The 15380-nt window shown below is 47.7% G+C and overlaps 1 protein-coding gene across 2 annotated transcripts in view; it reads left to right on the top strand.

The window, feature by feature from the left end:
• The window catches only part of ADAMTS14 (ADAM metallopeptidase with thrombospondin type 1 motif 14), a 95504-nt gene that overhangs the window by 54556 nt on the left and 25568 nt on the right, over positions 1-15380 (top strand). Inside the window, exons 5-9 of one of the 2 annotated variants that reach the window (XM_070364598.1) lie at positions 9213-9296; positions 9937-10084; positions 12059-12164; positions 14070-14213; positions 14829-14961. In XM_070364598.1, the coding sequence (XP_070220699.1) occupies positions 9213-9296; positions 9937-10084; positions 12059-12164; positions 14070-14213; positions 14829-14961 (615 nt within the window). Of the gene's footprint in view, positions 1-9212; positions 9297-9936; positions 10094-12058; positions 12165-14069; positions 14214-14828; positions 14962-15380 lie in introns of both variants that reach the window. The other variant, XM_070364597.1, reaches the window with a different exon arrangement.

Here is a 15380-nt window from a genome sequence, read left to right as displayed (position 1 = left end):
GCCCCATGACAGCCATTATGGTCCCCATTCTACAGGAACAGAGATTCTTACTTTGCCAACAAAGGTCCGTCTAGTCAAGGCTATGGTTTTTCCAGTGGTCATGTATGGATGTGAGAGTTGGACTGTGAAGAAAGCTGAGCGCCGAAGAATTGATGCTTTTGAACTGTGGTGTTGGAGAAGACTCTCTTAGTTCCTTGGACTGCAAGGAGATCCAACCAGTCCATCCTAAAGGAAATCAGTCCTGGATGTTCACTGGAAGGACTGATGTTAAAGCTGAAACCCCGATACTTTGGCCACCTCATGCGAAGAGTTGACTCATCAGAAAAGACCCTGCTGCTGGGAGGGATTGGGGGCAGGAGGAGAAGGGGAAGACCGAGGATGAGATGGCTGGATGGCATCACCGACTCGATGGACATGAGTTTGAGTGAACTCCAGGAGTTGGTGATGGACAGGGAGGCCTGGCGTGCTGCAATTCATGGGGTTGCAAAGAGTTGGACACGACTGAGCGACTGAACTGAACTGAAGGAGTCACCTGACATGCCCCAAGCCACCCAGCTGCTAAGGGGCAGTGCTGGGGATGAAACCCAGGACTCTGACTCCTGGTAGCTGCACTGCTGGGTACTGACACTGACTCAGTGAACATATCATTTCTCCTCCTGGATAAGCCACTTCTCCTAGGGGAGTAGTTACATGCTCATCACATGTAGGCATTAGAGGTGATGCTTTAAATCCACAGAATGATGTTTCATGAAATAAGGAAATTTGCAAGAAGTATATTCAGTATTATTCTAATTTTGTAAAATGACACATGCATACACGTGTGTGGCAGGAAGCTGTGTTAATGGTACTTAGTATATATCTGGTTGATACTAATGGGAGACTTAGGTATTTTTTTCTTATTTTTTCTAACTTGGGAGCTTCTTTTTTTAATTGAAGAATAGTTGATTTACAGTGTTATATTTCTGCTGTATGGCAAAGTGGTTCAGTTACACACACACACACACACATATATATATACATTCTTTTTTAAAATATTCTTTTCTATTATGATTTATCATAGGATATTGAATATAGTTCTCTGTGCTGTACCATAGGATCTTGTCCATCATTCCATATATAATAGCGTATATCTACTAACACCAACCTCCTACTCCGTCCCTCCCCCAACCCCCTCCCCCTTGGCAACCACAAATCTGTTCTCTAAGTCTGAGTCTGTTTCTGTTTCATAGATGAGTTCATTTGTGTTATATTTTAGACGCCACATGTAAGTGATATCATATGGTATTTGTCTTTGTCTGACTTAATTTAAAGTGATAATCTCCAGATCCATCCATGTTGCTGCACATGGCATTATTTCATTTTCAGTGGCTGAGTAGCATTCCTGTGTGTGTGTGTGTGTGTGTACCACATCTTCTTTATCCATTCATCTGTTGATGGACATTTAGATTGTTTCCATGTCTTGGCTGTTGCGATTAGTGTTGCTATGAACATAGTGCGGTGCATGTATCTTTTGGGATTATAGTTTTGTCCAGATATATGCCCAGGAGTGAAATGATCGCTGTATCATGTGGTCTTTCTATTTTTAGTTTTCTGAAGAACCTCCATACTGTTTTCATAGTGGCTGTACCAACTTGCATTCCAACCAACAGTGTAGGAGGGCTCCCTTTTCCCCACATCCTCTCCACCATTTGTTATTTACAGACTTTTCATTGATGGGCATTCCGACTGTTGTGAGGTGGTACCTCGTTGTAGTTTTGATTTGCATTTCTGTAATAATTAGCAGTGTTGAGATCTTTTCATGTATGTATTATTTGTATTTCTTCTTTGGAGAAATGTCTGGTTAGGTCTTCTGCCCATTTTTTTTTGATAATGTTTTTTTGTTGTTGTATGAGTTGTTTGTTTATTTTGAAAATTAAGCCTTTGTCAATCTCATTGTTTACAAATATTTTCTCCTATTCTGTAGGTTGTCTTTTCTTTTTTTTGTTAATAATATACTTTGCTGTGCAAAAGCTTGTAAGCTTGATTAGGACCCTCCTTTGTTCAAGATTAATTGACAGTAGGTATGTGGGTTTGTTTCTGGGATCTCGATTCTGTTCCACTGATCTGTATGTCTTTTTTGTGCCAATACCATGCTGTTTTGATTACTGTAGATCTATAGTGTTGTCTGATGTCTGGGAGGGTTTTATCTCCTGTTTTGCTCTTTATCTTTAGGATTACTTTGGCAATTCCAGGTCTTTTATGGTTCCATGTAAGTTTAATTTGGATTGTTTGTTCTAGTTCTGTGAAAAACATCATAGGCAGTTTAATAAGGATGGCATGGAATCTGTAGTTTGCATTGGGTAGTGTGGCCATTTTAACAATATTAATTATTCCAATCCAAGAGCATTTTGCTTCTTTCCATTTCTTTGAATCATCTTCAGTCTCCTTTGTTAATGATTTAGAGTTCTCGGCATATAATTATTTCACCTCCTTGGTCAGATTTATTCCTAAGTATTTTATTTTTGGGGGTGTGATTTTGAACGTTATTGGGTTTTTTTTACATTCCCTTTCTGATATTTAATTATTAATGTAAAGAAACGCAGCCAGTTTCTGTATGTTAATCTTGTATCTTGCTACCTTACTGGATTCAGTTATCAGTTTTAATAGCTTTTGTGTGGAGTCTTTAGAGTATATAGAATCATGTCATCTGCATATAATGACAGTTTTACCTTTTGCCTTCCAATTTGGATATCTTTTGTTTATTTTTCTTGTCTTATAACTGTGGATAGGACTTCCAATACTATGTTGAGTGGAAGAGGTGAGAGTGGGCATCCTTATCTTGTTCCAAATTTTAGTAGCAAGGCTATCAGCGTTTCACTGTGGGTTCATCATAAATAGTTTTTTCTATGTAGAGAGAGATTCCCTCTGTACCCACTTTGGTAAGGATGTTTATCATGAGTGGTTTGTCTAGTGCTTTTTCTGTATTTATTGAGATGATCATGTGGTTTTTGTCTATTGTTTAAGTGGTGTATCACATTGATTAATATGTATATATGGAACCATCCTTGTGAACTTGGGGTGATGAATCCTGCTTGGTTGTAGTATATGATTTTTTATATGTTGCTGGATTCATCCCATTAATATTTTGTTGAGAATTTTTGCATTTATATTCATCAATGACACCGCCCATAATTTTATTTTTTGGTGGTGTCTTTTGTGGTTTTGGTATCATAGTGGTGGTTGCTTCATAGAATGTCTTTGGGAGTTTTCCCTCCTCCTCAACTTTTTGGGAAGAGTTTGAGAGGGATCAGTATAGATTCTTCTTTGAATGTTTTGTATAATTTGCCTTGAAGCCATCTGGTTCTGGGCTTTTGTTTGTAGAGAGTTTTAAAATTCTATTTCACCTCTAGTGACTGGTCTTTTTAAATTATATATTTCTTCTTGATTCAATTTTGGTGGGCTGTATGTTTCTACATACTTGTCCATTTCTTCTGGGTTATTGAATTTGTTGACATATAATTGTTCATAGTATTCTCATATGTTGTTTTTTTTTTTCTGCAATAGTGGTTGTTAGTTTCCTTTTTCATTTCTTTTTTGTTTATCTGAGTTCTCTCTTTTCTTCTTGACGAGCCTGGTCAGAGGTTTGTCAATCTTGTTTACCCTTTCAAAGAATTGCCTCTTGATTTCATTGTTTTCCTTTCTCTCTGTTTTATTTTCTCTCGGATCTTTATTACTCCTCCTTTCTTCTGACTTTAGGTTTTGTTTGTTCTTCTTTTTCTAATTCTTATAAGTGGTAGATTAGCTTGTTTATTTGAGATTTTTCTCATTTTTTTGAGGAAAGCTTATATCACTGTGAACTTCCATCTAGAACTGCTTTTGCTGCATCCCACAGATTTGGTATGGTTGTGTTTTCATTGTTTTTTGTCTCAAGATATTTTAAAATGTCCTCCTTGACTTCATCGTTGACCCATTGTTTTTTTTAGTAGCATATTGTTTAGTCTCCATGTAATTGTTTTTTCCTCTCTTTTTTCCTGTGACTGATTTCTGGTTTCCTGCCATTGTGGTCAGAAGAGATGCCTGAGATAACTTCTATATCCTTAAATTTGTTGAGGCTTGTTTTGTGTCCTTTTATGTGGTCAGTCCTAGAGAATGTTCCTTATGCACTTGAAAAGAATGTGTATTCTGTGCTTTTTTTGGATGTAATATCCTGAAAATATCCATTAAGTATGTTTTATTGTATCATTTAGGATATGTGCTGTCTTATTGACTTTTTGTCTAGAAGATCTGTCCATTGATGTGAATGGGGTGCTAAAGTCTCCTACCATTTTTGTATTCTTGTCTTTTTTTCCACTTATGTCTGTTACTATTTGTTTTACACGTTTAGGAGCTCGGATATTAAGTGCATTTTTGTTGACAAGTGTAAGATCCTCTCCTTGTATTGATCCTTTTATCATTATATACTGCCCTTCTTTATAGTCTGTGCTTTAGAGTCTATTTTGTCTGATATGAGTATTGTGACCCCCACTTTCTTTTAATTTCTGTTTTCAAAAAATACCTTTCTGTACCCCCTCACTTTCAACCTCTGTGTGTCCTTTGCCCTGAAGTGGGTCTCTTGTAGGCAGCATATTGTAGTGCTTGTTTTTTTATCCAGTCTGTCAGCCTGTATTTTTTGACTGGAGCATTTAGTCCACTGACATTTGAATGAATAGATATGTATTTATTGCCATTTAAATCTTGTTTTCCTGTTGATTTTATATTTCTTGTCTATCCCTTTATTTGTTTTTCCTTTTGTGGACTGTTGATTTTCTTTCGTATTACACTTATGTTCTCTTCCTTTTAGTTTTTGTGACTCTATTGCATATTTTTGATTTGTGGTTACCCTTTTTTCGAGTATATTAACTCTATCCTGTGTTTACTTGCCTTAGACTGATAGTCTTACAGGCTTAAACACATTCTAAGAAATGAAAAAAATCAACATTTCTAACTCTCCTCCCCCACATTTTATGATTTTGATGACCTTTTTTACATCTTCATGGTCATCCTTTTGCTGTTAATTGTGGTTATCATTGCTTCCACAGAAATTTTTTTCTTTTTTAAATTTGTGTACTGTCTTACTTAGGTGATTTGCTTTCCAATTGTGATTTTCTCTTTCCTGTATATTCTTTTTTTAAACAAATATTTATTTACTTATTTATTTGGCTGCACTGGGACTTAGTTGCAGCATGTGGGATCTAGTTCCCTGGCCAGGGATTGAACCCAGGTTCCCTGCTTTGGGAGCATGGAGTCTTAGCAACTGGACCACCAGGGAAGTCCCATCTTTCCTGTGTATTCTTACTTCTTTTCTATTTAGAGGAGACTTATTAATATTTCCTTTGGAGTAAGTTTAGTGTTGCTATATTCTTTTAGATTTTGCCTATCTGAGAAATTTTTTCTTTCTTCTTCTATTCTAAATAATAATATTGTTGGGTAGATTGCAGATTTTTTTTCCCTTCAGGACTTTGCATATATCTTGCCTCTCCCTTCTGGTCTGCAATATTTCTGTAGAAAAATCAAGTGATAGCTTTATGGGGATTCCCTTATAATTAATTCTGTGCTTTTCTCTTGCTGCCTTTAGACTCCTCTCTTTAACTTTTTCCATTTTTATTATATCTTTGTATAGGTATGTTTGGGTTTACCTTGTTTGGGACCCTCTGTGCTTCCTATACCTGGATATGTTTCTGTCTTTTGGTTTGCAAGTTTTTAGGCATAATTTCTTCAAGTACATTTTTAATCCCTTTTTTTCTTTCTTCACCTTCTAGAATCCCAATTATGTATCAGTTGGCATGTCTTATTTTATCTCATAGTTGTTTTATATTGCTTTCATTTTTTTAAAATTTTGCTTTCTGTCTACTGTCCTTATTGGGTGATTTCCATCATTCTGTCTTCTAGCTCATTTATTTGTTATTCTGCATTGTTTATTCTGCTATTCATTGCCTTTAGTTCACTTTCATCTCAGCAAATGAGCTTTATTTTTCTTGGTTCCTCTTTATAGTTTCTAGTTCCTATTTACAGTACTCTGAATTTCTGTCATTCATGCTTTTGAACTGTGGTGTTGGAGAAGACTCTTGAGAGTCCCTTGGACTGCAAGGAGATCCAACCAGTCCATCCTAAAGGAGATCAGTCCTGGGATTTCTTTGGAAGGACTGATGCTGAAGCTGAAACTCCAATACTTTGGCCACCTCATACAAAGAGTTGACTCATTGGAAAAGACCCTGATGCTGGGAGGGATTGGGGGCAGGAGGAGAAGGGGACAACAGAGGATGAGATGGCTGGATGGCATCACTGACTTGATGGCGTGAGTTTGAGTGAACTCCGGGAGTTGGTGATGGACAGGGAGGCCTGGCGTGCTGTGATTCATGGGGTCGCAAAGAGTCAGACACGACTGAGCAACTGAACTGAACTGAACTGAATTTCTGTCAGTAGCCTTTCTTAATTCATTCAGTATCTCCTTTTTGAAGTCAATGTCTATTAGATTCAAGAGGTCTGTTTCATTGTTTGTTCTTTTTTTTTAAATTTTATTTTATTTTTAAACTTTACAATATTGTATTAGTTTTGCCAAATATCGAAATGAATCTGCCACAGGTAAACCCGCATTCCCCATCCTGAACCCTCCTCCCTCCTCCCTCCCCTACCCTTCCTCTGGGTCGTCCCAGTGCACCAGCCCCAAGCATCCAGTATCATGCATCAAACCCGGACTGGTGACTCGTTTCATACATGATATTATACATGTTTCAATGCTATTCTCCCAAATCTCCCCACCCTCTCCCTCTCCCACAGAGTCCATAAGACTGATCTATACATCGGTGTCTCTTTTGCTGTCTCGTACACAGGGTTATTATTACCTTTCATTGTTTGTTCTTTCAGGGGAATTATCTTGGTCTTAACTGGGAATGTTTCTTCTGCTTCTTCATTTTGCTTCTATTTCTCTTATTCTGTGAGTTTAGGAGAAACAATTATCTACTGTGGTCTTAGAGGGCCATTTATATGTGGGAACATCCCTGTGTAGCTTGTGTGGGTTTAATATTTTTGGTGCAAGGGTTGTTTTTAGTAGGGATGCCTGTCACCTCTTTCCTCAGTGTGTGCTGGCCATTATCTCCTTGATGGGGATGTGCAGATGTAGCTTTTGGTGGCTGGTCATGGGGTTCTCTGTGGCAGTGCAGCTCACACGTGCCCCTGGAGCATGCCATGGGAGCAGAGGGAGTCTGCGACCACTTCTGGAGCCTGAGAGGTGAAAGCAGTGGCTTGAGACAGCTCCTAAAGCTTGGGGCAAGGTGTTGGGGAGGATTGTAGAGGCATGTGAATGCGCCTGAAGTCTAGGGGGAAGGGGAGCAGTAATGGCGGCTTACACACACCCCTGGAGCTCCTGTAGGTAATGTCCTGCCGCCTGAGAGCTCATGTAGGGAAAAAGGCTATATGGTGTTTTGCCCCTCTTCCTGTGCACTGCCCATACAGTGGCACCTGGTCTCTAAGGAAGCCCAGGCCTCCTCTGCATAAACCCTCAGATGGGGTCACACCAAACTCTAGCCCCTTTGCTCATAGCCCACCCCCGTCCCCTCCCCAGGCCCGATCTCCAAAGCCCAAGCTTCTGCACCCAGCCCCTGTCCACACTGGTGGCCACGTGTCTCAGGCTGGGGAGGGCAGAGTGATGATACTGACCGTATGTACAGGTTTCTTTCCATTCTAGCTGCTTTAAGCCAGTTGCTGCGTTCTCCTCCGAGGCTCCAACGCTTCCCCTCTGTCCCAGTTGACTTCCCTGCTGGTGAGGGACTTCCCAGGTGCAGGAAACTCCCCTCTTTAATAGCTTCCTCCACGGGGCACAGGTCCAGTTCTACTTCCTTCCTCAGTTTTGTTTTTCCTTTTTTGTCCTTCCCAGTTCCATGAGACTGTCTTGCTCTTTCAGAGGCTGGGAGTCTTCTGCCAACGTTTGGTAGATATTCTGTGAGAATCATTCCATATGTAGATGTATTTTTGATGTACATGGGAGGAGGTGAGCTTCATGTTACTATTCCATTTCTGATCACCTCTGACTTTTTGCTTTTCTTTTTTTTTGGGGGGGGGTGATAGTTGGAGGAGCCTGGTAGACTGCAGTCCATGGGGTCGCTAAGAGTCGGACACGACTGGGCAACTTCACTTTCACTTTTCACTTGATACATTGGAGAAGGAAATGGCAACCCACTCCAGTGTTCTTGCCTGGAGAATCCCAGGGACGGGGGAGCCTGGTGGGCTGCCGTCTGTGGGGTTGCACAGAGTTGGACACGACTGAAGTGACTTAGCAGCAGCAGTTGCTTTTCAAAGTTTTTAGAGTGAAATATTTTCTATCCAGGAATAAAAGTTATTTAAAACAAAAAAGCTGGAGTGGTCTAGTGGGACCACTCAGGAGATGGACAACTTTAGGAGCAGGTGAGCTGCCTGTCCTTGGAGATGGACAAGCAGAGGTGGTGTCCATCTGTCATGGGCATGGTTCCAGGACTTCCTGAACAGGCGAGTGGACAGGGGCTGTGTTCTTTGATGAACTGTGCCAGGACCACCCCACAGGTCCCTGAGCCTGTGGGATAAGGGAGGAATCCAGTGCGCTGCTCCTCTCCTCACACTTGACAATGCCTGCGAATCAGTGATTCCCCCGAGAATCACTGGGGCGCTCGTTCCAACTCCGACTCTGATTCAGGAGGTGGGGCCAATACTGCATTTTTAATGAGCTCCAAGTCCTGCTAAAGCTTCTGGTTCAAGGCCCTGGAGCACATTCCCCCTGGATTTGCTCTAGAGGAGTGCCCAGGTATTACAGAGCAAACAGATGATGCCAGGGGTCATGGGAAAGGTAAACAGGGCTGTGAGGATGAGTGACCTGAGCTGATTGGCATATATGAAAGGCCTCTTCAGAGATATAAAAAGATGAGAGTCTGAGTTGCTGGGTTTGAGAACAGGTCACTTCCCACTTTGGCTTTATGGAGACAGCTCAGTGTTAGAATACAGCCAGCCAGGATTTGAATCCCAGCTCTGCAGCTCATTAGCTGTGTGTCCTTGGGCAGCTTCTCTTGCCTCCCTCTGCTTCAGTTTCTTCATCTGAGGATGGAAATGCCTGCTGGATAAGGCCACGATCAGGATGAAGTAGGATAACATGTCAGGTACCTGGTATTCAGTGGGTCTTTAATGAACACTGGCTTTTCCCAACACCATACACTCATCTCTTCTTGCAGGTGGATGAGATTTACCACGATGAGTCCCTGGGGGTCCACATAAACATCGCCCTTGTCCGCTTGATCATGGTTGGCTACCGACAGGTAAACCTCTTTGTCAGCAGGCAGGATTGGGAGGGAGATGGAGTGTGAGGCAAGAGCATCAGACAAGCTAGGGTGTTGGGAAGGGGAGGCAGTGTATAGGAAACATTTTATTTCCAGAATCAGAGCCCAGAGACCATGAGGTCTCAGTGGCAGAGGCATCTGGTGTTGATAAGTGGGACTTACAATTTCCCTCCAGTCAGATAAATGGACAGTCCTTGGTCCCTATACCTGGAGGTCCCACTCCTTGAATCGATGGGGAAAGTGGGGCTTAGAGAGATGACAGTGACCAAGATAAGTCCTGTGAGGGTTGGGCCCCAGGCTCTGTTGCTTGTTCTCCCCCATGTGGGAGTGAAAACAAGAGTTTTCCTCTAGAGGCTACTGTGAAAATTAAGTGACAATGAGTGTAGAGAGGAAAGGCTCAGAATAGCACCTGACTGTTGAGGGGTTAGAGATCATCAGTTCTCAGCAGATAGGGGTCCTGACATGGGGCTTGGCACAGGAACGTTCCTGAAGCAGGATGGGCAGCCAAAATCAGTGACCCTGCACTGCTGCTATCACTTGGGCCTCGGTGTCCCCTGCTGATGGGAACCTGTTGTGGTCTGTGGGATCTGACCAACCACCCTGCTCTCTGGGCCCACAGTCACTGAGCCTGATCGAGCGTGGGAACCCCTCTCGCAGCCTGGAGCAGGTGTGTCGCTGGGCCCACTCTCAGCAGCGCCAGGACCCTGGCCACGCAGAGCACCATGATCATGTCGTCTTCCTCACTCGGCAGGACTTCGGACCCTCAGGTATGCAAGGTACTGTATTTGCCATGGCCAGGTGTGTGCAGCCGCAGGGCAGGGGCTGAGGCTCTCTGGGGCCACCCTAGGAGGATTGGAGAAATGTTTTTCAACAAAAAGATCCTTGGGACTTTGGAGCAGAACCTGGCTGGACAGGTGGGCAAGCTTTGCAGTGGTTTCTTAGGGACCAGGGAGAGTGAAGGGTCCTGCTCTGGTCCCTGCTGCTTTGGTTGAAGCTGCAGTTGGCTGGGCATCAGGCTCTGGCCCTGTGCTCACCGTCCTGGGACCTGGCTGCTCCAGGGTCTCAGTGACCTTCAAGGTGCTCCTGCCCACACTGAATCATTCCGTCTTCAGGAGCTGGCCATGGGGAACCTGCGACAGGGCCAGTGTGGACTTCTGGAAGGAAGGCCCTGCCCTCTCTGCTGATCCATGACTCTGCAGCCCAGTGAGCTGAGCTCACTCATCCCCAGAACTCTCCCGACTGTGGAGTGGAGGAAATAGTAGTATATTTGCCGTCCTCTGTTCCCAGGCTGCTAACAGGCCTGAGGGATGCATGCAGTGTCCGTGATAGAGGCTGGTTGAGTGCCCTGTGCAAACTCAGGAAGCTTGGATCACCTCCCCCTGCCCCTAGCTTTTCGTAAGGGGAAACCAAGGCCCAGAGTGGCAGCAAGGTTTGCCCAGGCCCCACTGCAGAGAGGAGACAGAGCGGAAACTCAGACTGGATCTCCAGGCACCAAGTTGAAGGCTTCTTAGTGTTTTCTGGCCTGGTGCTAGAAGAGGGTCAGCCTGTACCCATAAAATCTGCTTGTCTGAATCCCTGAAATCCCCAAGGCGAGCTTGTACACACACAGATTGACACACACGTACAGACAAATGTGTACTCCTGCCCAGACACATGTGCACACAGACACCCACACATGTATGTGCTCGCATGTGCTGTTGAGCACATCCGGACCTCTAGGACAGGCAGGACCCCAGAAACTTCTATACCCCCAGGACCATCTCAGGAAAGGGTTTTGGCAGTTCTGAAGACAGAGAATAGCTGTCTGGTCCTGGCTGGCCGAAAGCCCTGGGTAGGGAGCGTTCTCTGCCATCGCCCCCTCTTCAGAGGTCTTCCCCAGCCCAGGCTGCCTTCCCAGCCAATTACAGGCCCTGGGGAGGCAGGGACGCAGCCCCCTGGATCATAGGCCTCTCACACAAAGCCACTCAGCCAGTGCTGGCCTCACCATGGCTACTGTGTGCTGGCCCCCTGCACTGCCCGTGTCTCCTGAAGCCTACCCAGTTGTGTCTTCACTCTGCCCATGTCTTCCCCTCCACGTGTCCACCCCCACCTCCCCATAGTCTCTCACCTCTCCCCCAGCCCCAGCTCTAGGCCCCTCGTAAGTCATGCCCTGGTCCCCTCAACCCCTTCCATTAGACCCATTCCTTGGATGCCTCCCAGGCATCCCCACACATCCCTCTGCGCTCCTGGAACTCCAGCCCTCCAGGCCCACCCCTAAGTAACCTCCTGACCCTGGTCTGCCTGCGAAACTGTCTGCTCCTCACGGGTGTGGATGTGCTGTAGGATGGGAGTGCGGGCTGGCACCTGATTCCTCTATTCTCCCCATAGTGTCTAACACTGCCAGGGGTCACACTGCACAGATGTGTGGAGCTTGTCAGCTGACCAACTGGCTGGCTGGAAGGCTGCAGCTTGGAAGCTGGGTGTGTGCAGGCTTGGGCACGCTGCCTTGTTTAGAGGAGGGGCTGAAGGCACAGGGAGCCGCAGGCCAGGAGGGAAGGATGTGCGGGCAGCTTGGCCCAGGTGCCACACTGCAGCTGCATACATACAGGGCGGGATGTTGCAAGAATCCTTCTTCCTCCCGGGACCCTCTGGCACTGACCCGATCCAGACATGCCTGTGGTAGCTGGCTTAGCACAGACCTCGTTGTGTCCTGCCTCATCTGCCTGTGACCTCTTTCTGCCCTCTCTCCCCGTCCCCGGCAGGGTACGCGCCTGTCACCGGCATGTGCCACCCCCTGAGGAGCTGTGCCCTCAACCACGAAGACGGCTTCTCCTCAGCCTTTGTGGTGGCCCACGAGACTGGCCACGTGTAAGTAGCCCCGAGGGGGTGGGCTGTGCCTTGAGCCCCAAGGAAGTCTGTGGGTATGGGAGATTTTGTCCCAGTTCTGAGTCCCATCCCAGGCTCCTGGGAGATGCCAGAGGAGCTGCCCCAAGGGGGAGGGAGCCCCGGGGCCCAGAGAGCAATTCTGGGTCTGCCTTGGTCCCAGCCCCCAAATCCCAGGGCTGTGGGAGACCAGACGTGGCCCTGCCTTTGGCAGCTCAGTGACAGTGTCCCCTCAGAGGCAGCACTGTGCTCTCTGGGTGGCCTCTGTCCAGTCACCCCTCGAGGCCCTCCCTGCTGCTCGCATATGGAGTGCTGGCCAGAGTCTGTCTTAAACAGGTGCATGTAGGTCCAGGACTCGGGCCAGGCTGGTGGCTGGCTTACGTGATCCTCGGACCTGGGTTTGGTTTAGAGTGTATTCATTCATTCAGTCAACCAGTATTTCTTGAACACCTGTTGTGTGCCAGGCTCTGTTCTAGAAATAGGGCTTCCGTGGAGAATGGGACACAAAAGCATGCAAGACACTATGTACTGGGAGAAAATAAATAATCCACCATCCAGTGTTCAGCGGTGACACACACCTGTCACAGCCGCGCCTCCTGGCCTTGTCTGTCCCCAGGGCAGAGCTGAGGGACACGCTCCCAGCTTGCCTGTCCCCAGCCAAGGCGTAGAGTGAGGGCCATTTTTTGCAGCTGGAAGGACATGGGAAGGAGTGGGCCAGCTGCGAGGGCAAGCCTGCCACCCACGGTCAGCCATGCCCCTCTCCGCATCTGCCTGCCCCCACGGTTTCACCCCAGCCCTGCCCTTCGCTGAGCGGGTGGCACCTCCTCTCTCGGGCCTTCGTTTCCTCAGCTGCAACACAGAGGCTGACACTGGGGAAGTCTCTGAGGGCCCTTCCTGCCCTGGCCGCCAACACTTCCACATATTCTAGAGCCCGGAGTTTGTCTTCTGTATGTGGGGGGCACTCTTCACTCACAGAGCCGCTGCCTACAGAGAGACAAGGTCAAGCTTAGAGGCCCACGTGTCTGTCTAGTGGTCAAGGCCAGATGCAGACATCTGGGAATGTGTAAGAATTTAGAACCTTTGGGCTTCGGTGTTACATACTAACTACAAAGGGCTTCCCAGATGGTGCTAGTGGTAAAGAACACACCTGCCAATGCAGGAGACATAAGCAATGTGGGTTTGATCCCTGGGTTGGGAAGATCCCCTGGTGGAAGGCACAGCAACCCACTCTAGTATTCTTGCCTGGAGCATCCTATGGGCAGAAGAGCCTGGTGGGCTTCAGTCCATGGGGTCGTGAAGAATCAGACATGACTGATGTACCTTAGCATGCACACTAACTATGAAGAGCAAACTTTTACATTTAAACTACCATTATGGCAGGTGGGTACCACACACATAGCTCTGTAAGGCCAGGTCTAGAAGAAGCTAAGGAGGCTGGTACACAGGGAGGGCGCTGTAAGCCAAGTCATACTGAACAGAATGAAACTGGTCCTTGCGCACGAGGCCTCAGGTTTGGAGGGAAGACAGTGGATGGTGTGCAACTTGTTAACTGTGGTGCAGGTGGCCCCTGCTGTGGGCAGACAGCCCCTGGGCGGGGGGGCCAGGAAGGGTGTCCTGGGGCCAGAGTGGGGCTTGAGCGTGAGGACGTTAGGGAGGGTTTGAGGAGGGGACTGGAGGGCAGAATGAGCTCAGCCTGATTGAGGGGCAACGTGGGGCCTCAGCTTCCATCCAGTGGGGTGGCTCTCCCCACTGCACAGTGGGGAACCTAAGGCCAAAAGGCACAGTCTGAAGCCTGGTTAGGGCAGAGTCTCCAGCCCACCTGCTCGTCTTCCCAGGGGTGGGCTCCCCAGGTGTGACTCAGGACTGCCCTCTCTGCTCCCCCACCTCCAGGCTCGGCATGGAGCACGACGGTCAGGCGAACGGCTGTGCGGATGAGACCAGCCTGGGCAGTGTCATGGCGCCCCTGGTGCAGGCCGCCTTCCACCGCTTCCACTGGTCTCGCTGCAGCAAGCTGGAGCTCAGCCGCTACCTCCCGTAGGTCACCTCCACCCTCCGCCTCCCCCATTGTCTCCCCTCAGAACACCATCCCACCCCAGACACATGCTCCAGTCCGGCTTTGCTGGTCAGTTCCTGGGCCTCCGGGAACGTGGAGGCCCAGGATGAGTATTGGATTCTGGAGCTCAAGGCCACGGACGGGTGCAGAGTGGATTTGGGTGGGGTAGGTGCCGGCAGAGATACTGTCACTAACCTCTGCAGCGATCGGCCAGGACCCAGCATACATCCTGCATGGTGGGCTGATTTATCTTCCTCTCTCAGGGCAGTGAGCCCTCAAACTGTCTGGGAGCCAGCCCTTATTCTGGGCCATGGTGTGAACTCTGTAATGTGGGTGAAATGGGCCCTATAAGGAAGCCACGAGCTGCGTGCCTAAGGCTGGCCCTGGTAGCCTTGCCTTGGAGCCCAGACATGGTCATGAGTGGAAGCAGGGGCACCTGTGGGGTGGTCCATTTTCCCTGGAGAGCGCAGCAACCAGCACAAAGCAGCAGGCGGGTCCCTGCAGGCCTTCCTAGCTTGGTTCCCGCCCCCTCCTCTGGGAAGGGAGAGATGGGGCCTTCCTGCGCCGCCCAGCTCACTCCCTGCCTCTGCCGGCAGTTCCTATGACTGTCTCCTTGATGACCCCTTTGCGCCTGCCTGGCCCCAGCCCCCGGAGCTGCCTGGCATTGACTACTCAATGGATGAGCAGTGTCGCTTCGACTTTGGCACCGGGTACCACACCTGCTCGGCGGTGAGTTCCCATGGCCTCTGCCAGCTGGGATGCCAGGCCAGCCTCCTGGATCCCAGGCTGGTCATTCATGGAGCCACCATAGGGGACTACAGGATGACCAGGGTCTAGGCCCTACCACCTTCTGCTATGTCCCCACTGCACCCAGTCCCATGGAGGGGTGGGGAGTCAGTGTGTGTGGGGGCTGGAAAACGCCTGGAAGGATGGGGACAGAGTAGAACACAGAGGGTGGGCACTGACGGGTCCTGGCAGGCCAGGCTGGTCACTGGGGGGTTTATCTGCCAGGTGGCCTGTGTGTTAGATCAGGTACTAGCTCTGGGCTGGTAGAGAAACAGTTGCCACCCTCTGCTGTCTGGATGTTTGGGAGGATGTTTGGTGCAGACTTCCCACCCTGGTGAAGTTCTCCTGTGTCCCACGTAATA

The sequence above is a fragment of the Bos mutus genome, chromosome 28, assembly GCF_027580195.1.
Source record: "Bos mutus isolate GX-2022 chromosome 28, NWIPB_WYAK_1.1, whole genome shotgun sequence".
Lineage (NCBI taxonomy): Eukaryota > Metazoa > Chordata > Mammalia > Artiodactyla > Bovidae > Bos > Bos mutus.
This window is presented reverse-complemented; position numbering and strand designations above follow the sequence as displayed.